Here is a 21,763-nt window from a genome sequence, read left to right on the forward strand (position 1 = left end):
TTTTGACTGTAAAACACAGAGGATATGGAGAGAAAGAAAAATGACTTATAGCCATTTTGCTTTTTAGTAATGAGACAAACTGTTAGTTTAGTTCATTGAGGACTAATGAACTAACCCTTCTTCTCTTCTTTGGAGAGAAGTGTCACCCATGCTGATGCCTGCCAGCATTATTTCTTTTTTAAAGGTAGATGAAGCCGTACATGTGCTGACCTAGGCCAAGTGGATATTTTAAAATTAGTGACAGAAGTATTAGCCCACCCTCCATTCTAAAATATCAGAATAATATACCAAAATAAAAAAAATGAAAGTTTGCTTTGATATTTATACTAATACAATGTCTGCATATTTGTCTCTTTGTGGCAGCCATAACTCGCTGGAACAATGTGATTGATGCCTCAAAATTTACCAGTGCTTTTGATTGAGATACAGGATTACTTTGTTGAATTTCAAGTTAAAATTGCAAATTGATGAGGAGTGTTAGAAGCAAAGAAAACTGGGTAGCAGGGGGGGCATTCACAATGGATCAAGAAACCTTTATAAACTCTTCAGAAATAAGCAGTACATTTGTCTGTGGGTATTGTTTCAGTGCCTTTTCTTGATTTTCCTGCTCTCAGTTATCTTCCTTGAACAGAGGAGGTATGGGAAGAAGACTTAATTGATACTTTTCAATGAGATTCATCACCATGACGTTATTCAAAATGGTTTGGAAGGCTATGCTGTTGCCCAATCATGTCACCACCTTCCACTGCTCTGGATGCAGACCCTTTGGCCCTTCTTAAAAGCAAAAAAGTTGGGACTGTCATAACTTGAACATTTTTAAAGAACTAGAAAACAGGGTTTCCCCATTAAGCTTTCTGAGAGAAAAGTATGTAGGAATATAGGAGTGGGCTGTCTGATGTGCTTCTTTTAAAGTTAGAAAAGGGGGAGTGGGAAAAAAGGAGAACTCTTTTAATTTAGTGATGTTAGTATAAAGCCAGGTAGCTTCTGGATTCAGATATTATATATATCATATTAAAAGCAAGTCTGTAATTTGCAAATATAAGGATTTAATGCTTCCAAATTTGACAGTCTTTTCAGTTGTCATCCAATGCTGGGTTTCATGCAGTGATAACTTTTTGGGAATATTTTAAGGGATAGAAAACAGGAGGGGGAATGTTGCCACTTTCTGAAAATTTCTGAAGAATGAAATAAATAAAATTTGAAATGTGGCATGATAATGAATGAAATTCCACATTGTCTTCCTTAATCCTTGTTTTGGCCTTTAGAACTAGCTGGTGCTGGATAGGACTTGAGATGCTTGGTTCCTGGGATAACAACATTGTACTTATTTTTGATTACCAGGAGGTCATGAAAATTTTGCCAAAATGATTGATGAAGCTGAAGTGCTGGAATTTCCCATGGTTGTGAAGAACACACGTGGTCATAGAGGTTGGTATAAAAATCTGTTTGTAATTGCTAGATTGCTGCATAACAACTGTCCTTTGTCCAGAGTACTCTGACTATTTTAGAAAGCGAACTAGCTTGATATACACAGAATTTAAATTTAGTCTTACCCCAAAATGATGTGAGTTGTTAAGGGAAGTAGAAATGTCACTCCTTGCTCACCTAAATTTCCTTACTAAACCTTTCTGTATTTATTGGTCTGTGGTTTATATAGTTGAGATATATATCCAGAAAAAAACCACAGACAGTTGGCTTTATATCCATTATATGTACATGGATTCACCCATCTATGGCCAAAAATATTGCCTAAACAAACAAATAAATAAATCCAACCCCAAAAGCAAACTTTGATTTTGACATTATATTTAAGGGATGATGTCTTACCAAACCATTGTATATAATGGGTCTTGAACATCCACAGATTTTGGTATCCACAACAAGGGGTCCTGGAACCAAACACCAGTGAATACTGATTCCTCATTGGAATTGTGTTTGGTAGATTTAATTGTTCTAATAATAAGAGAAGTTAAAATATCTTTTCTTCAACTGCCCAAAAAATATTAAATTTGGCTGAAAGTATAGAATCATGGAATTATTGAGTTGGAAGAGACCTCGTGAGCCATCCAACCCCCTGCCAAGAAACAAGAAAATTTGCATTCAAAGCAACCCCGACAGATGGCCATACAGCCACTGCTTAAAAGCCTCCAAATCAGTAACATTTCACTTTAGAGTTTAAATGTTGTATTTAAGTGATCAGTTTATATTCAATCATTTGATGCAAAATCAAACTCTTAAGTTTTTTCACATGTACAAACAAAACAATCTCAGTCAACATAAAACAAAATGGGAGCTGATAAGTTATTCATACTCATCTGATATCAAACAGAACTTGAAACTTCTAATCCTGCCATAATTCCACTATGTGTGGTATCTCCACATATAATCTAATTGTTTCTTCAGCTTCTAACCCTTCTGTTCGAATTGCTGGTAAAATATTGGTTAATTGATCATTTTTATCTCCTTTAACTTTCCTCTCTCTGTTTTCCAGTAAACTTGAACAAGGATCAGGCAGATAGTGCAACTTGGAATTTCTTATAATAGTACCCAGAAATGACTTTCCTCTATCCCCTACCCCATGCCACAAAAGCAAAAATGCCATATCCTCCATGGCATTTGTCCTCTTCTCTAGTTCATACAACTCCTCGATATGCCATAGTGTTTTCTTTTGTTAAATAAAAATTTAAATGATGATCTATTTGAGTTTCTCAAATTGGCAGGTAGTATCTGAACAACCTAATCATTTAAGCAAAATAAATTGAGCATTGTTGAAGGGTTTGGCATAAACAAAATATTAGTTCCTGATCAAGCAATATAAGATAAAATTATATTGTGTAGATACCTTGGATGTCTTCAAAAGGGTGAACTTCTGTTTTTAAAATTAGGTGGCACCTTCATTTTTAATTTCAATTCATTGGAGCTAGTTGACATGGGGCAGAGTGCCAGTCTCTTGCTGCCATCCTTCCCTTTGAAGAATCCTGTTTGAGGAAACATCTAGGGCAGTATGCAGTCATTGAACTGACGCATTTTTTTTTCGTGTCAGGAGCGACTTGAGAAACTGCAAGTTGCTTCTGGTGTGAGAGAATTGGCCGTCTGCAAGGACATTGCCCAGGGGACGCCCGGATGTTTATTTAAATAATCCTAATGATTTTGGATAACTGGCCAGCAAGAATAGCAGAAGTAGCAAAAACCGTGGGAAACGGGACATATTTGAATCTGTGCTTCAAGGTGCAGCTTTGTAATCATAAAGCGAAAAGAGAAAGCAGAAGGGCACAATCAGGTCTCTAGATTTGAAGCCACGAGCTTTTAGAAAGCTGGCCTTTAATCCTAAATTCTGTTGCTCCTGTTGTTCCTGCTCATCTGCTAATCCTGGGTCGTACTACACAGACACTATAATGTAGTTCAAAGCCAGCTCCAGGCTGGGGCATCTACAAATGTACACACTTTAGCACAAATCAAGCCAGAAACAGTGCATTAAAAAACTCATCAGGAAGTGCAGAACAAACCAGATAATGTGCTGCATAGTACATCCCATGAGGGCCCCAAACTGGAATATATTCTCATCATCTGCAGTGCTTCAGTGCATCTCATGGACTACAGTATTTTTTTTTTTTAAAGCTCACTTTCCAGGGCTGTCTAGCCATGGATACTCTGTTCCTGGATACAGTTCCAACCTGCAATCAGCATAAACTGGTCTCTTTCCCAGTCTTAAAGTTGTTTCTCAGGTGTTTGTGTAGGCATTGCACAGTGAAAATAGTTTGGTTTTCTGCTTAAGGATTGACGCTTTTCTTCTAAAGGTGGCTGTATCCTCCTTTTTAAAAAAATAGGGGTTGGATATGTAAATAAAAACAGCCCTTACCTTATCTTGGACACAGTACAAATACAAAATGGCCTATATCAAAGGAATGGAAACTAGCTTCTCAGCAACATGTAAAAGATGTGGGAGTTTCAAGATGCACATAGGAGCAGCAGTCTTGGTTTACATCGTTTTGAAAGCAAACCAAGGTCAAGGTTAATTAACAGTACATAGTCATACATATCAACTGATCTACAAATGACAGAATAATGTCAGTCTTCAGGAACTGGATATTTATCAGCTAGTAGGAAAGTGGTTCCCAACCTTTTAATGACCAGGGACCACTCTCCAACATTAGTAATAAAAGGGTTACGAATTGGTTTTTGGTCAATTTTAGATTCAATTTGATTATTTGGGGTGATGGTTCAGAAAATAGCATTGGATAGACCACATCAGCTCTAGTTTCTGATACAGAACATATGCCATGCAGCAGTCACCATCTGCTTGCCCACAGAAAACCATATTTAATAAGCTTTGGCAATCTAAGGGTTTCACGAGATCAGTCGCTCTCGTTGCAATGGTGTAGTAATGGTGAGGCCGTAGACCATATTTTAGTTCTTTCGAACCACTGGTGGGAACCATTGCACTAGGGCATCTGAGGAAGAATCAATAGTAACAGGAGGTAATAAAGAAGAGTCATGTTCATGTGCATCAGTGTCATCTTTTTCAAAAAGAGGAATAAAAGGGAGATCTAGACTTGTCTTTAAATGAGCATTAGGTGTAATCTTGTGAAGATTACACTTTCTTCAATAAATAATTTCTGTCTCTTTCCAAAATGGGTATACCACTGAATTTGACAACTTACTGCCACATCTGTGTACATGATTTCACACACATCAAAGTTTAGTTCTAAAAATTCTAACTCTTTGATGAACATGCAGTCTAGTCCGCTCAGTGCCTTCAAAAGACTGGGAACTTCTCCAGATAATTTTCTGTTTCTTCTTTGTGGCCTCTGTGAAATCACACACATGGTTCTTGTGCGCAGGTGCAAGACAGCTTTGAATTGAATTCTCTATAGCCCCGCCCATCCTGCCAGATATAGCCATCAAGTGGGGCTACCACCTCAGTTTCATCCGCAGTGTTAGCAGCAAGGATTTTCTCTTAGAGAAGTTATCTTAAGTGTTTGATTCTTTTACCTACTGTAGTTTCCTTTTGTATTCACCTTCAATTTTTTTTACTTCTCTTCAGTTAATTCCTACTTCATGTTTTTTTTTTCTGTGCTTCACTTGCACTAATAGTGTGAGTACACTAAATTTTGGACTTACTCTGAAACTGTACTTCCCATACTCCCCGGCTTTCTATCATGGTATCTGCCCTTTTAAAACAATGTGTAGCACATGGAGGAAGGCTTCCAGACACTGGTGGTCTCTTAATGTGTCTTCTTTGCTTGGGGAAGGCTCATGTGATGAAGATGGTACTAAACTCTCACCCCAAGCCCAGAAGAACCAAAAAGCGTTCCTTAAATGCTATCAAGAAATGCTGTGGGGAAAGGCTCAAATTTTCCATGAGGAACTCTCAGATGAAGATAGGACAGTATTGAACACTTAAAGAAAAGAAGCGTCTTCACTTGCCTATCACCAAAGTCAGATGGCAAAGCACACCAGAAACACAGCAGGCAATATGTTAGCCCACGCTGTAGCCATACGCCAACACACCTGGCCCTGCTGCTCTGGTCTATCAACTGCTTCGAGGCAAATCATCAAGGACTTACCGTTTGATTCACTTAGACTCTTTAACTCAGGAATGGATGAGAAACTCCAGTCCAATCATGAGTTCAAGACCCTAGCAGCAAAATGTGGAGTCCAGCCATAATAACACACTCAGAGGACAAAGTGATATTCACTCTGCTACAGGGGCCGAACCTGCCTTACTACAGGCAGCAACAATATAGACCAGAGGTCCTCAAACTTTTTAAACAGAGAGCCAGGTCACAGTCTCTCAAACTGTTGGAGGGCCAGATTATAATTTGAAAAAAAACATGAGTGAATTCCTCTAAACACTGCACATATCTTATTTGTTGTGCAAAAAACGCTTAAAAACAATAGAATAATTCAAATGAAGAACAATTTTAACAAATATAAACTTACTACTATTTCAATGGAAAGTGTGGGCCTACTTTTGGCTGATGAGATAGGATTATTGTTGTGTGCTTTCAAGTAGTTTCAGACTTAGGTTGACCCTGAGCGAGGGCCGGGTAAATGACCCTGGGCCTTAGTTTGAGGACTCCTGATATAGACAGTCGTCCACTCCGCAACAACAATGGCAGAGGCAACCTTCCTTCACTAACGGCCAGAAATACCAACAAAGGTTATCTAACAACTGGACAAAACATCAGGTTGGACAATCGACGTGATGAAACTGTCTCCTTGCTGTCTACCACTGCCGACCCCATTCCAGTCTTACTCCCACACTCCATCTCAACACCCACTGTCGGTAACACTATCCCTTCTGGGACCACTTAGCCAGCTACATGGATGTGTCACGCAGTATGACATCAGATGCTTGGGTCCTCAATGTTCTTCAAGAAGACTATGCCTTAGAATTCAAGGACCCCCCCCCCCCACAAGAAGGGTCCTCCAAACTCATCTGTCACATGCAATACAAGAAGATGTCTAGACCCTAATTCTCAAGGGCGCCATGCAACCAATTCCTTCGACTGAAGACACTGTCTTTCTTCTCAAGGTACTTCACCATTCCTGAAAAAAGATTGCAGCCTCCACCCGATACTCGACTTTCAGGACCTAAACTCCTTCCTGTTGCCAAAGAAGTTGAGAATGGTGTCAGTGTTGCCTGTCCTTCCTCCCCTTGCCAGAGGAGACTGGTGTTGTTACAATATACTTGCGTGGCGCCTACTTCCATGTCAGCGTCCATCCACTGCACAGAAGGTTCCTCTCCTTCAAGCTAAGTCCCCAGATCTACCAGTTTAATGTCCTTCCCTTTGGACAAGCAATGGCACCAAGGGTCTTCACAAGATATATGTAACGGCCCAGCTTCGCTGAAGCGGTATGTCTTCCTCTATCTTGACGACTGGTGCCTGAGAGCAAAATCCCCATTCCATTTTTTTCTGGCCAGCAACAGGCACTGGTGTCAACACTGCTGCCACTGTTGCCCTTCTTCTCACAGTGTTTTTCTTCTTTGATAATTTTAATGTACCGGTTGGCTTGCCAGCTCGCAGACAGACACCTTCCATACCAAATTGGGTCATTCAGCAACCTTCAGGCCTTCCTGCATGGAGTTCCCCTGAAGATGTTTTGCTTGCCATCAACATGGCCGACCCCATTCACTTCGTTTCCCACTGTAAGCAGGATGGCTTCTCCAGGAGGGATGCTGCCTTTGGTAGAGCTGTGCTTGTTTCCTGTATGACATGACTCCCTCCTCCAAGGTGGGGAGCTTGCTAGTCACAGAGATTTCACAGAGACTACAAAGAAGGTTGGGTTACTTACCTGTAACCATGTTTCTTTGAGTGGACATTGTGAAATTAATATATCCCCACCCATCTTTCCTGCTGTTCGCCTCGGTTTCTGTAAGCTGCTGTCATATCTGCTGAGGAACTGAGGTGCTAGCCCCACCAGATGGTTGTATCCTCCAGGGCAGGGTAGGCGGGGCTACCACCAAGAGTTTCTTCAAGCTATAGAGAATTCTGAGCTGTCTTGCACAAGACCCATACATACAAATTTCACAGATGACCACTCAAAGAAACATGGTTACAGGTAAGTAACCCAACCTTCACAAAGTCATGGGTTATGACCCATACTAGAACTGAGGGACATGAAGTCCTTCTCATGGCCTTCATGATAGCCATTGTTCTGTGTGGGAGCTGCAACCAATCTCACCTAAAGTTCTGTCAACCATTGTGGGTACAGGATTCACTTCATTGGTGGATTTTCCAGCATAACTTTTAGAACATCTTTTTGACAGCAGAGAATGTTTTTGTTTGTCGCCATGGATGAGCCATTTTTGCATGGGAAGCTCATTGCAGTTATTTTGCCAACCTCAAAAAATATCATATGAAGTGAGACAAAAGCATATTATTGCTTTAGAACTTTTAACTGTTCTAAAGCAGGTGAATCTATTTTATAAAGACACACAATCCAGTTTGTGAGAACACTACATCTCATCAACTCAACAAGCAAGGTAGCATCCAGACATCTTGGCTTTCTTTGATGCTGCACTTGTACAACTGATGTAATGCCTAAAGGATTTGGTTAATATGTGTACATATTCTGGAAGACAAGACATTATGAACATAATCTATCAGTTGAAAAGATGCCTTCATCCTTACATGATGCTTGGTTCTAGAGTACTCAAGCCCTTGTTCCAGCTCTGTGGCATACCATAGACAGATCTTTTTACCGCCTTGTCATACCTTTTGCACAATATTTTGCTTGATCATTGGCCAAGTTTGAAATTATTTAGAAAAGTCTTTCTTCAGCACTGGAGCTGCTCATTACTTTATGAATATCTGTCAATTCTCCTGTCAAACAAAATTCTCACCAAGAACAACCTTGTGATCTTGCCAACTAAATTTACCAAATGGCATTATTTCACTATTCTTATTTTTGATTTATGAAACCTTTCAAAAGAAGTGGTTGTCTTTCATAAGAGATATCACAGTGGCTGAGCACAATAGAGCTATGCTACCGCCTTCCCAAATTGCTTTTGTCAAAAGTCATTAAAGGAACAGTCTACAAGGGCCTTCTTACTACTGATGAATAACTCTTCATTGGGAAGTTATAAGGAAGTATAAGTTTAACATTTAAGCCTTTTTGAAATATGGTTGTATTGAAATACAGAGTGGATACATCAAATTCCCTGGTGTAAAGGTTTTAAAAAGAATTGCTTGCTTATCTTACCAATCATTAAAAGACCTGGCTTTTATTGTATTAGTTTTGTATCAATTCCACAGAAATATAGATTAAATGTCTCAATTAAAGCATAATTGGGGGAAAAGTAGGTAAAAGGGATAATGAGGGTTGCTTTCCCCAGTACGTAATTACTGTAAAGACATACCACTGATATAAGCAATCCTCTTGGACTGCCATGAATGGTTTAAATTACAATTATAATGCAAATGGTACATTTCTAGATGCGGTATTCAGTTAAATGAAATTTACATCTAAATGATATTAAATATTTAAATAAAGAATTGTTGAAATATTTATACTGCAGACTTCATATTTTGGCAGGGATTTTAAATATTTTTCCATTGTACTAAGAATTTGTAACTGGCAATTACCACTGAATTGGGTTTATTTTTGGTTCATCACTTAGTAATACACAGAACCTTGGAATCTCTTGTCATCTTTGGACTGTGATTGGTGCAGCCCTCTGTTTTGTGTATTTAGAGAACCCAAAACCAGTTGCAAAACTCTCTTGCAACCTAGTACTACTAGAATAGCACGGAATGGTACAGGCCAAGATTGAAGGATACTGACAGACCTATACTGAGGGAGTTGAGAACTGGAATAAGCGTTGGAAATTGTGAGTTTGCTTTAAGGTAATGTTTTTCAAATTTTAATATTTTTATAGCACTAAATGTGCAAAGTGCTTTAAAATGTTATTTGTCTTCATTCATATGCCAGTGCTGCCCCAGTGTATGCAAGCACTGAGAATGAGATTTTGTAGATACGCTACTTTTTTCTATCCTTTTACAAAGATGTGAACGATCCCTAATCCTCTTTCACCCTTTTCTCTTCATGCAGGTAAAGCTGTGTTTCTGGCAAGAGACAAGCACCATTTGGCAGACTTGAGCCACCTTATTCGTCATGAGGCCCCTTACCTATTCCAAAAATACGTCCAGGAATCCCATGGCAAAGATGTGCGAGTCATCGTGGTAGGAGGCCGTGTAGTGGGTACTATGCTGCGTTGTTCAACAGATGGTAGAATGCAAAGCAATTGCTCACTTGGTAAGAATTTGTATGTGCATACGCTTGGTTGGATTTAGTGCTCACAAAGGAGTGTTTGTGGTACTACTAATTCAAGTGGTAGGAGTTTCATATGAAGTTCTGTTACTGATAAATGAAATGTTTTGTAGTAGAGAAGGAAGAAGGATATAGCTAGAGACATAAACTTGCTTGAAAGAAATGGGAGGACCGTGTTGTTGACAACGCAATCTTCCTTCAATTTAGATTGTTATAATTCTCACATAAACAAATAGTAATGCAACTCCCTGTGGTTAATCAATAATCATTTTCTAGGACTGTTGAAAATGCAGCTGCTACTAAGTGACTGGCAATAAACTGCCCAACGTTAGTTATTTTGTCCAGAAATTTTCTTTTTTAAAATTACTCATATTAGAATGACCCATAAAATGATCCAAAGACCTATCACCTTTGTCTTTTTTTGGTTGAATGATCAAATTATGTTTTCATGTGCGTACTTCGTTTCATTTACTACTTTGTTTTTTGTCTCTCAGAGATTAGAGTTGCTGACCCCAATGCAAGTAAATTTTTGCCTGTAAATATCACTGTATCATTAGCTGTTTTGAGAATCAGCACAATTGAAAAATAGTATAGCTATTTCCTTAGCATCCTTTAATCTTTCTTCCCCCAAATGTTTTTCTGTAATTTACTTGGTTTGAATGAGTAAGAATTGAATTCTCCTGTCATTTGGGTGTGCTCTATTGTTTTGATTCAGCCCTGCAAGGTATTTCCTTGTGACAAGCTTGAGTACTACATTCTCATTCAGCAGTTCTTTGTGGTCTCTGTGACCCCCGCAGATGGGTTATCTGTACCTGCGGAGTGTTTGGAATCTTCTATAGCTTTTACATAAGGTTTTTGTCTCCAGCCACACTTAAGAGTCCCATTCCCTTGTGGGGCTGAGGCACCCTGATTTTTGGGTTATGACTTTGCTTTAGTTCTTGCTCTTTGGCTTTTGAATTTTCTATGGTTTTGGGATTGATGTCTTGGACTATGATTTGGATGGATGTTTGCGTTGGCTCCATTCACTCAGATTCTTGCTTGTTATATAATCTATCTTCTTTCAGTGACATACAGCTGCTTCTGGAACTATTTAATATGCACTACTTTCAAGTCTAAGATCTTTGTATGGGATGGCTATTCCTGGTGCCTTTGTACCTACAAAAAGGTCACAATATCGGATCTTGTGTTCATTGCAAAACCTTCATCCCTCAAGCACAGAAGAATTGATTTTCCGATTCAAGATACTTTTTATATAAATACGCCTTGTTGGTTTCTGCTAAGACTTTTTCATCTGCTTCTGTATCGACCAGGCCTCAATCTTTTTCACCGCTAAATACATCTGGATTGTCAGTTCATTTGACATTTAAAAGATGTTTACATGAGATGGGGTACCTGACATATTAAGTAACAGTTGCCTCTAAACTATTCTATTAAACAATCTCATCCGTATCAACAGCTTCTCATGGTGCTAACATCCAGCCTGAGGTGCCTTTGACAACAGGCTGTTCCACACAGGAGTGAAAAAGGCCCAACAAGAAAAAATTAAGAGATGACAGAGAATTCTCTAGTGAAATCATTATCTGCTCATTAGCTTTCTCAGAACAGGCTTTTTAGCCCTTGTAGTCAATTCGGGGCTAGACAAAGAGGCTTGGTCCTGATAGATGTGAATTTTGTTCATTATTTCCCACAGTCAGATTAGACATTCTCTTATTCACCCCGAGTCTTCTGATTTGCCTCCTTGTTCAACTTCACATTATCACTCGCCTTGTTACTAACGTTTCTAGCATCATTTTTTCTAAATTTCCTCTTTGTCTTCTAGATTCTCAATGATCCCAAATGGGGTCACATAGGTGAGTGGTCAGGGTGATGGACAATTTGATCATAAGATTAGAGGAGTCACAGTTGCAGCTACCTGTAACCTGTGCGTTGACAGCAGCTCTTCCTACACTCTGTCCTTCCATTGAAGAGACTGATAGACCAGCCTGTCCATGTCCCTCAGCCATCTTCCATGCAATGTCATAGAATCATAGAGTTGGACCATCCAATCCAACTCCCTGTCAAGAAGCAGGAAAATTGCAATCAAAGCACCCTGACAGATGGCCATCCAACCTCTGCTTAAAAGCCCCCAAAGATGGAGCCTCCGCCATTCTCCATGGCAGAGAGTTCCACTGAGGAACAGCTCTCACAGTTAGGAAGTTCTTCCTCATGTTCAGGTGGAATCTCCTTTCCTGTAGTTTGAAGCCATTGTTCCGTGTCCTAGTCCTCCAGGGCAACAGAAAACAAGCTTGCACCCTTCTCCCTATGACTTCCCCTCACATATTTATGCATGGCCACCATGTCACCTCTCAGCCTTCTCCTCTGCAAGCTAAACATGCCCAGCTCTTGAAGCTACTCCTCATAGGGCTTCTTCTCCAGGCCCTTGATCATTTTAGTCGCCCTCCTCTGGACACAATATTCCAGGTGTGGTCTAACCAAGGCAGAATAGAGGGGTAGCATTACTTCCCTAGATCTAGACACTATGCTCCTATTGATGCAGGCCAAAATCCCATTGGATTTTTTTGCCGCCGCAACACATTGTTGGCTCATGTTTAACTTGCTGTACACGAGGATTCCAAGATCTTTTTCACACATACTGCTGTCAGAGGCACTGTTGCTGCCAAAGGAGGAGAAAGCAGCTGAGCTAATGGAAAGGGACTGGGCCAAGACAGCCTGGCATGTCATGGGTTGAGAAAAGAAAGAAAAATGCATATAGGTAGAGGAGGAGGAGAAAAAGGAAGAGGCATTCCGTTTGAGAAAAGCCAGAAAAGATACATATGGGTGGAGGAAAATAATAAGAATGGGGGCATCCCATTTGAGAAAAGGCAGAGATGCATATGGGCAGAAGAGGAGAAAAAAGAAGGAAGGGGATCCTTTTGACAGAGGCAGGAGAGATGCATACAAGTAGAGGAGGAGAAAAGGGAGGGGGTGAAGTTGACTAAAGGAAGAAGTTCTTTTACATACATACAGTATATTCCTGGAGTTGCATAAAAATTTCTCAGGTGAAAAGAGTCACAACTGGAAAAAGGTTTGAAGCCCTGTCCCAAGAGAGGGTGCCATCAGACCATAGGCAGCACAATGCACCTGTGCATCGCCAACATAGATATTTGTTTTGAAGGCCGTGGCCATGGGGGAATATTGCTATTACAATTCTTACAATTCTCTTCGGTTTTAGTGTTGTCCATAATCTTGCTAAGATTAAAAGATTCTGACTCTGACTAATTCCTGTTATGATAGTTACTCAGGTTGAATCACACTTGTTGAGAAAGGTGTGATGAAATTCAATGATAGTAAATAATAAATACTAAATAAAATACTTTTGCTGTGATTGCCACATTACCACCATTCATAACTACCATGTACATGGGCTCCATCATAGTCATTATCAAGGCTTGAACCATCTCTTTCTGACAGAGAAAAATCTCTGAATTTGAGAGCAGTATAGTGAAGAAGCCTCTGTCTTGACATGGCACTCCAGCTGTGCCAACAAATACAGAGCAAAGTTCTGACAGCTTTATGCATCCCAGTGGATAAAGGTGTCAGGACCTTGCTCTTAATACTGGTCCACTAGAACCTACATTTTAAAAGGATCAATTATTTATGTCAGTTTTTGCAGTCTGGTTCTGAATGGTTTATCTACCATCCAAAATCAAATTCTGTTGTGTTTGAAGCATGGCACTTAGAGTCCATACAGAGGAAACAGACTACCCTCTCTGATAAAGAGAAAAGGAAATCATATTTCATAACTAATAAGCTCAGAAGCTCTACTCCATTTCAGCACTTATCATCCAGGTTGCAAACTATAAATCTTGCCTGGGGGCTTACCATGCTTGTTGTTTAGAAGAGTTTAAAATTACCACCCTGCCAAGAAAACCCATTAAAAACCTCTGGCCCTAGTTGGGTGCACATAGGTGAAGGCAGAGGATTGTGTGGAAACAAAGGGTATCTGGAGAGCATGTGGCTGGAGACCTTAGGGTGGTTCTTTTACGGCATGGATACACTTATAATTCCTGTTACACACCCAATGTGAGAAGAAACATGTCCCAAGTCTTAATCAAGGATTTTAGTACAGTATTATTTCAGTGGCAACTTTTCCTGTAAAGAACTCTTCTCATAATTTATTTGCTTGGAAGTTAACCTTTTGCTTCTGCCTGCACTGCAAGATATCACTACATTCATAATACCAGGATCCCACAGAATGTTTCCATGGCAGTTCAAGTGGAATCATAGTGCTATAACACTATAGTGTGTGATAGGGACATGGACTGTTACAGTGTTTCCACTTGAACTACCATGGAAATATAAACACTGTGCTCTCTTTCTGGTAGCCCCCTTTTTTGCACTCTTCACAAGTCTGTAAGGGAGAAAGAGAACTCAATTTTGCTTTCAAATTGGGATTGTTGCCATGTTTGAACGATGTCAGGCCACTAGGAGGAGGAAAGGGAGCTAACGCACACCATGCCGCCACACAAGACCTAAGGTGTGTATTTTTTCCTCAGGAAAGGAAGGCTTTTGTTTGGCTGAAGAATTAACTTCATCATCCCTTCTGTGTTTTCTCCTTCAGTTTACTTTCTGTCATCTCCATTTTACATGAGCCACTGAAAATCCTTAGGAAAAATGCAAGCAGCCTGTGGGGCATATGATGTGCAGATTTGGTTGAGAAAAGCCACTAAACACTTCCTCAGTCCAATGTCATTGCAACTGTCCCATTATCAATCCTCACAGCCTGTCTTATCACACACCTCTGCCTCTTCAAGGAAGCATCATCTTCAGTCTTATTAGAGGCCTCAGGAGCTGGCAGACAGCATCTTTCCACCTGCTCTTTCTGATTCCATTTCCTTTGTTCAACCATGGTTCTCATTACTACCATGCATTGGTCTCTGTAACCTGGATTGTTGATATTGCCTGGTATCCAGAGTTTTGGGACTACCTCCCATTGGTGGCAATCCACATCCCTTCCAACTCTCTTGTAAAAGAAGTAAACATCCTTGAAAAAGGTGCTGTCACACTGATATGAGGATCATTGCTTCTGTGGTGCTTTTTCTCCTATTTCATCATGGCCAAGAAAGATGAAACTCTTTGCCCAATCTTGGATCTTCAAGATACCAACTTTCACATAGCAACCATATTGCTTTTTTGGCAGGGGGTTGGATTGGATGGCCCATGAGGTGTCTTCCAATTCAATGATTCTATTGGTTCTCTCCTCCTGTTGCAAGAAGAAAATTGTTTGTGAGGAAGAGTTTGCAACTTTGGATTTCGAGGATATCTATTTTGAGAATGGCATCTTCTGTTTATTTATATTCTTCTTTTTCTCTTCACAAGGGGACTCAAAATGGTTGACCATCTCACAGACACTTTCTATGCTTTGATATGGGAAGGAGGGTCTGTTGGTTTCACATCCTTCCTTTCGGACTTTCCACTGCTCCTCAGATCTTCACAAAATACAAGGTGTTTCTGACTGCTTGGCTCAGGCAACAAAAGGTTGTTTCCCTAAACCAACAACCTGCACTTATGGCCTGTTCTTGAGATATGCTGTTCAACAATATAGATATGCTCCATCTGCTCAATTTGTTAGGACACATTGTCTTAGCTCCCAGTCTGTAAAATGTATCAGTGTCATACTAGGCTCTAATACTGCAGTGGCCTTCCAGATAAACAGTATCAATCTCTTCCGAGTGATGTTGAGCTGTTGGCACAATCCTGGGCTGTATGCAAGAATTATTCAATTGCTCCTCAGATTCATCGCTTCCATCATGCCACTAAAGCTGATGGCAAAGCTCAAAATGCATCCCTTGCTATCCTGTTTCAATCTGTTATGGATTCTCCTCACCAGCATCTCAAGGCTCTTTGAACTTTAGAGTGGTGGATCAATCCCATTCAATTTATGTCTAGCCTACCTTTTCTCCCTCAGCAACCCACAGTGGATGTTACAATCAAAGCTTCCATTGATAGGGAACTCACATGGAAGGACTCTTGTTATGGCAACATTGATTAACCAAGGAAACTGTTCTTTACATCACCCTCAAGATACTGTCAATGGAGAAACTATTTCATACCTTTGAAATCTGTTTGAAGATTTCAACGTCATTATCAACGTCATTCTTATTAGGCTTGCATATTATTCAGTGTATGAGGCAGTACAGAAATGGATCCCTTCGCCACCCACTAGAATGCCCAATGTCAAATCTTTTGTGTGAGGGCTTGTTGGGAAATTATGTACACAATAATGCCTTGTTTTTAAATTGGGGAGGCTGCCTTGTGTATAACGTTTCTCTGTTTCCTTGCTTCACCAGTGTAATATCCAAAATTTGAAGAGATGAGATGAGGTGCATTATGATCACTTCATGGTGGCCCAGATAGTTGTTGTTTGCCTCCCATGGCATCTGTTCAAAGGCAACCATGTCAAGCTTCCATATCCCACAATTCATGATGGCCAGATGAGAAATGTGAACTTGGGACACTCTCAGGCTGAGTGTTTAGAAGATGTTTCTCGAGCCTCACTCCCTAATGCCATCCAGCAGATCATTGTGGCATAGACCCTATGTTTATACTCCTGTGTGTAAAAAATGAAGTTATTTATTTCTTTTTCCCCTGGTTCAGTCATGAATCCATCTTGTGTTCAGTGTCTTCCCTCTGTTTTGGATAGAAGTCTCTCTGTTTTTCATTTCCATCAAATGCTGTTTGGATATTTTAGCTAATTTCCTTATCATCAGAAATCCATCATCTTTCATCATGCCATGGTCAAGAAATTCCTCAAAGGTTACAAGAAGCTTCAATTGCCTGTCTCCAATTAACCGTCAATGTCGTTTAGTGATTTTGCTGTTACAACTATTCAGATAGCCCCATGAACCCATGGCATATTGTTGGCTTTTCTTACTTACCTGGAAGACAGCTTTTTAGTGGCAATTTGGTCTGCCAGGAAAGCAGGTGAGCTGTGTGCCCTCAGTGGATCAACCCTATCTTTGGTTTCATCAGGATAAGGTAGTACTCAGGCTAGATGTCTCTTTCATACCCATGGTGGTTTTGGTTTTCCATGTCAGTCATGACATTATATTGCCTCGAGTGATGAAGGACTCTACTTTAGACATGGAATGGGCACTTCGTTGCTTTGATGTCAGATTTGCCTTCTGTGTGGACAGAACTGCTGACAGAGGACCAGCTGTCTTTTTGCAGGATTTCTCAAAATAGATAGTTTTGTCCATCCACTTGACTTACAAACAGCCCAAAAATATCCTTAAATCCATGTCAGTAGCCATTCTATGAGGACTATGGTTGTGTTAGCTGCCTTTCTCAAGGATGTATTATTGGAAGAAGTTTGCACAGTAGCCTTGAGGTCATAGCCCTTGACCATCATTTCTCACTGTAGACTGGTTGCACAGCCAGGCTGATGTAACTTTGGGGAGATTTACAGTTGTTTTACAGCTTAGCACACCCTTCTCTGAGGTTTAGAAGCTTGTTAGTCCCCCATATTTGTGAATCACAGAGACCTTGAAGAAATAGGATGGTTTGCATATCTGTAACTGTAGATCTTTGAATGGCCGCCTGTAAACTCGTGCATGCCCCAGCCCATCTTCCCCTCATCATGTCCTGCTTCTTCTTAGATCCTTGAACACTGCTGCTTCAACATCCATGGAACTTAGCATTTAGATGGGAAATGAGGGGCAAAACACCCAAGGATGTTCAGGGATACCACCAAAACTTTTGTGTAATAGTTCTAGAACAGGCATGGGCAAACATTTTTGGTGGGGGCTGCGGCTGGGCTCAGAAGAAGGGGAGCGGGGGGTGGGGAGTTGCTGGGGGTGGTTGGTGCAGGGATGTTGGCAAGATAGGGGGGTAGTTGGCATAGAGGGGAAGGGTCCTTCTCTTCCTGGGCCCACCATGTCCCCAGGCTGAGAAGGAGATACGCGGCTAGCCCATGCCTGCTCTAGAACCCCGGAGAGCTCTTACTAACTGTGTGTCTCTCCCTCAGTCTGGAGATGTGGCCAGCTGACGAGGGCGGGAGAAAAGAGCCTGCGGGCCTGGGTTTACCCATGCCTGATCTAGAGGGTTCTGAAAATTATACTGCACAGGTGCAGATTCACAAGTGACCATGTGACAAACTACAGTTATAGTTGTGCAGTCTGGCCCTCTGTAGCAAAAGAATAGCCAGTCCTTCTATAGTTCAGCATGGGGGGAGGGGGGAAAGAGTAATCCTAATCCTAATTGTTAAACTGTTTTTTGTTGTCAGGTGGCATAGGAATGATGTGCTCACTGAGTGAACAAGGCAAGCAGCTGGCGATCCAAGTGTCTAATATTTTGGGGATGGACGTATGTGGCATCGACCTCCTAATGAAGGATGATGGCTCGTTCTACGTCTGTGAGGCCAATGCAAATGTAGGTTTCATTGCCTTTGACAAGGCTTGTAATCTTGACGTAGCTGGTATCATAGCGGACTATGCCGCTTCCCTCCTTCCCCCCGGTCGCTTGACACGACGCATGTCTTTGCTCTCTGTGGTGTCCACGGCTAGTGAGACAAGTGAGCCAGAGCTGGGCCCTCCAGCTAGCGCCACTGTCGACAATATGAGTGCCAGCTCCAGCTCTGTCGACAGTGACCCTGAGACCACAGAGAGAGAGTTGCTCACCAAGCTTCCAGGGGGCATATTCAACATGAACCAGCTAATAGCCAATGAGATTAAACTGCTAGTGGAGTGATGCCACATGTAAATAAATATGACCAACTTTCTTGTACTTTTTTTTTAAACAACCAACTTGTAGTGCTGTTTATCAGAAGCAGCTCTATGGAGGTGAGGGGAGGATGTTAGCCTGGGGATCAAAATTAAAGCACGCATGTTCTGTGAATGCTGCTTTATGCTACTTATTAATCTTGCAGAACATATGTTTAGTTGATACTTTTGACAACCGATTTCCAATTGGTGTTTCCCTGTTATAAAAGCATTGGTGTGCTGGGCTGGGGGTGGGGTAATTAAAACCTTGTTGTTTTCATTAGGGAAGCCACTTTGATCTTTAAACCCATTGCAGAGCATGTTCACGGGGATATATTTTAGCTTGATGGGTGATTTTACAGTTTGGAAAGTTTACTTCTCCAAAATCATCTGTGAATTAATATATCTGCAACCATCCCCTCACCTCATTGGAGCTCGGTCCGCTTGGTTACTTTATATACCCTTTTTATGTCCTATAGGCGTTGAGAGATGTTAGGGAAGTCAATTCTTGTTTCAACAGAGGTTCTAAATATCATAATTTCCCATCTGAAATAAGTAAGAACTTGCATCCTTGAGAAACAGCTCATATTGGCCACATAGGTCTTGTCCTTGGGCAGTTTAACAAACTGCAGCATTTATTTGTTCAGCATGAAGTTTTGAGACAAACCTGCAACTTCTGCCATTTCAGTATTAATAGCTGGGGTTGTGTCCATACATGCATATTTAAAGCAAATGCTATTCTCCTTTGGAGAAAGGTTTTACTATGTGTGTGGATTTTTAAAACAATTTTAAATTGTGGGTTGGGGTGGGCTGGGGAAGACGTGTATAAATTTCCTTCCATCTTAGCTCATTGATGGCAGAAGTGGCATGTTTTCTTTTGCACAAAAGGCAAAGATAAACAGCACTGTTAACTTTTGGTGTACAAAATAATGTTAAATCCAATGTGAAAAAGAATAACACTAGTTTAAAACAAATGTGCATTGACTTGTATTTGTTAGTGTTCTAGTCTTTTTTGCAAGATAAATACTATGTTACTGTGTCATTTTTAATACATACTCATCCGACACTTCTTTCTTCCATGCTTGCATCTTCAATATTGGCTAAAATGCCCATATTATTTAACATTTCCACTATTTAACAGCAACAGCAGCAACAAGTAGACACTTCCCAAAGAACAGAAAAAAACCCTATTACCTAGAATAATGTGGGAGGGGGTGTGGAGGAGGGTTGAAGTGATCGCAAATTTCAAAACTACTTTGGATAAAATATGTTACTACTTTTATTAGTAACTTTCTATATACAACACATTAAAATCTAAAGTAGCCTGATTTCTTAAAGGTAAATTCTGAAGAGAAATATGCAGTTTTTGGTTTGGGGAAACAAACACAGAACACTTTGCCACCAAGGCCCAGCCAGAATGGGATTATAATTTAAGGCCATAGATATGTGGATCTCAGGCTCTTATGTATGTGTCTGTATTTTGCTTTGTTTTGTCATTGGTTTTGTCTGTCCAGTTCGTCAACTCTTTTTTTCCAGAATGCCTGATGATCTCCTCTCCCAAACCCCCCCTGACCTGATACTTCTGGCTGTGCATTTTCTTATTAAATTTGATAAAAGAACCAAAACAGCAGCTTTGGATCTGTTTTAATGGCCTCATCTTCCTCCTCCTCACCCATTTCTCACTCTCTTTGTTTTCTTTGGGGTATATACAGCATTGACATGATAGAGAAATACAAACACAAATTCTATTTAGAAACCGCATCCAAACACCACCAATTAAAATGTTTGCAACAGAAAATGGTTCATGAAAAGTTTTTGAAAGGTGAGCAGCTTGCGTATGCAAAGCTGCTTTTTCAGGAGGCTTCAGAGTGGCATATCTCTCCTGCCCCCCAAGGCTCTGAGCTTCGTCCCTCTGGCCTCTTCTTCCTTCTGACTGTCTTGCTCTCACTTGGATTTTAAGTATACACAAGGTATGGACACTACGCAACGAGACGTCAGGAGACAATAAACAGAAAAGTGTTAACCTGCTTTCATGAAGGTTTGATTATGCCTATTTGTACAGCTTTTTTGTTTTAAAAATGTAATTGCAGATTTTTGTAACATTAAAAATACTATTATCACTTTCATTATTAAAATCCAACTGAAGGCTGAATGTTGGCATTAGCTGTTGAAGCAAAAAGTATAAGATGCAAAGGATGATTTGGTGGTGCTTCAGCTATCTCCTATCTACATGCGTGTCTTTTAAATACAAGATTTCATGAAAACCCAATTGGATCTTTTCTCCCATTATTAGTTTAAACACTGAACATCTTTTAGGAGTGTCAACAAGAATTAACTGTTTTAGCAGACAGAACACACACAAAACCCACAAAAATTGAGTCCAAGAAGGAGCTGGTAACTCTGAAAGTTCTAATTTCAGGCTATGTTATGTTATTATATTGGTGGAACAAAAGAGGTTTTGGCAACTCATTGCCACTTCATACTCCTCACCCCCAGTTCCTAGAATTCTTTTACAGTATAATAAATGCAATGAATGTTTTAAAACAAACAACCACTTACTGAAAAACACAAAACATGAAATCCTTTTCATACTTTGGTTTATCTGTTTCTCATGAGATGATCACCGATTCGTTGTGCATTGTGTTCAAAAAAAGACTGGATAATCTGTGGGTGAAGCATAGCCTCACATTTTATGTAAGCAGAAGCTGCCAATTCTTATCCAAAGTTCACAGAAGATACCATACAGGGATAGTAGATCTCTCCCTTACTTTTCCAATTATAGCTATAGTTGAATCATGTTGTGGAAGAAAGTTTTAAAAACATGAGAACTCTATTAGGTAAGGAAAATGGATTGTGCTCTTAAACAGAATATAGCTTCCATGCACAGTAGTGCTATATGTTGCCATGTCCCCAATAATATTCGCTTCACTCAAATACATTACAAAGCAACATTGCTCACCAAAGTTTGGAACATTATGTTGAAATAAACCATTGTTAAGCCAGAAACCATAGTGCCACCACAGGCAGTGCTGGAACACATCATTACACTGGAAGCTGTTCCTCAGGATTGGAATGATGATGGAGTTCGATCAAGTTCCATGTGGTTTTTATATATATGGCAATTTTTGCAGTTCAAATTATGATATATATGAATTTTGTATTGTACAGAATTGCAGATTATGTTTACAGCTTTGTATATTTTCAGATCTTTTATGGTGTAATGTGATAAAAACATTCATACATTTTTA

General features: G+C 40.2%; 1 protein-coding gene across 8 annotated transcripts in view; it reads left to right on the forward strand.

Moving 5' to 3' along the window:
* RIMKLB (ribosomal modification protein rimK like family member B) overlaps window positions 1–21,763 on the forward strand; it is a 55,031-nt gene that overhangs the window by 23,515 nt on the left and 9,753 nt on the right. For 7 of the 8 annotated variants that reach the window (XR_010909261.1, XR_010909263.1, XR_010909262.1 and 4 more), the window contains exons 5-7: window positions 1,342–1,428; window positions 9,559–9,762; window positions 18,041–18,186. Coding sequence is in view for 2 of the 8 variants with exons in the window: in XM_060763463.2 (XP_060619446.1) it covers window positions 1,342–1,428; window positions 9,559–9,762; window positions 18,041–18,186 (437 nt within the window). In the remaining 6 variants the exon portion in view is untranslated. Of the gene's footprint in view, window positions 1–1,341; window positions 1,429–9,558; window positions 9,763–18,040; window positions 20,141–21,763 lie in introns of those variants that run through there. The other variant, XM_060763461.2, reaches the window with a different exon arrangement.

The sequence above is a fragment of the Anolis sagrei genome, chromosome 2 (genome assembly GCF_037176765.1).
Source record: "Anolis sagrei isolate rAnoSag1 chromosome 2, rAnoSag1.mat, whole genome shotgun sequence".
Classification (NCBI taxonomy): domain Eukaryota; kingdom Metazoa; phylum Chordata; class Lepidosauria; order Squamata; family Dactyloidae; genus Anolis; species Anolis sagrei.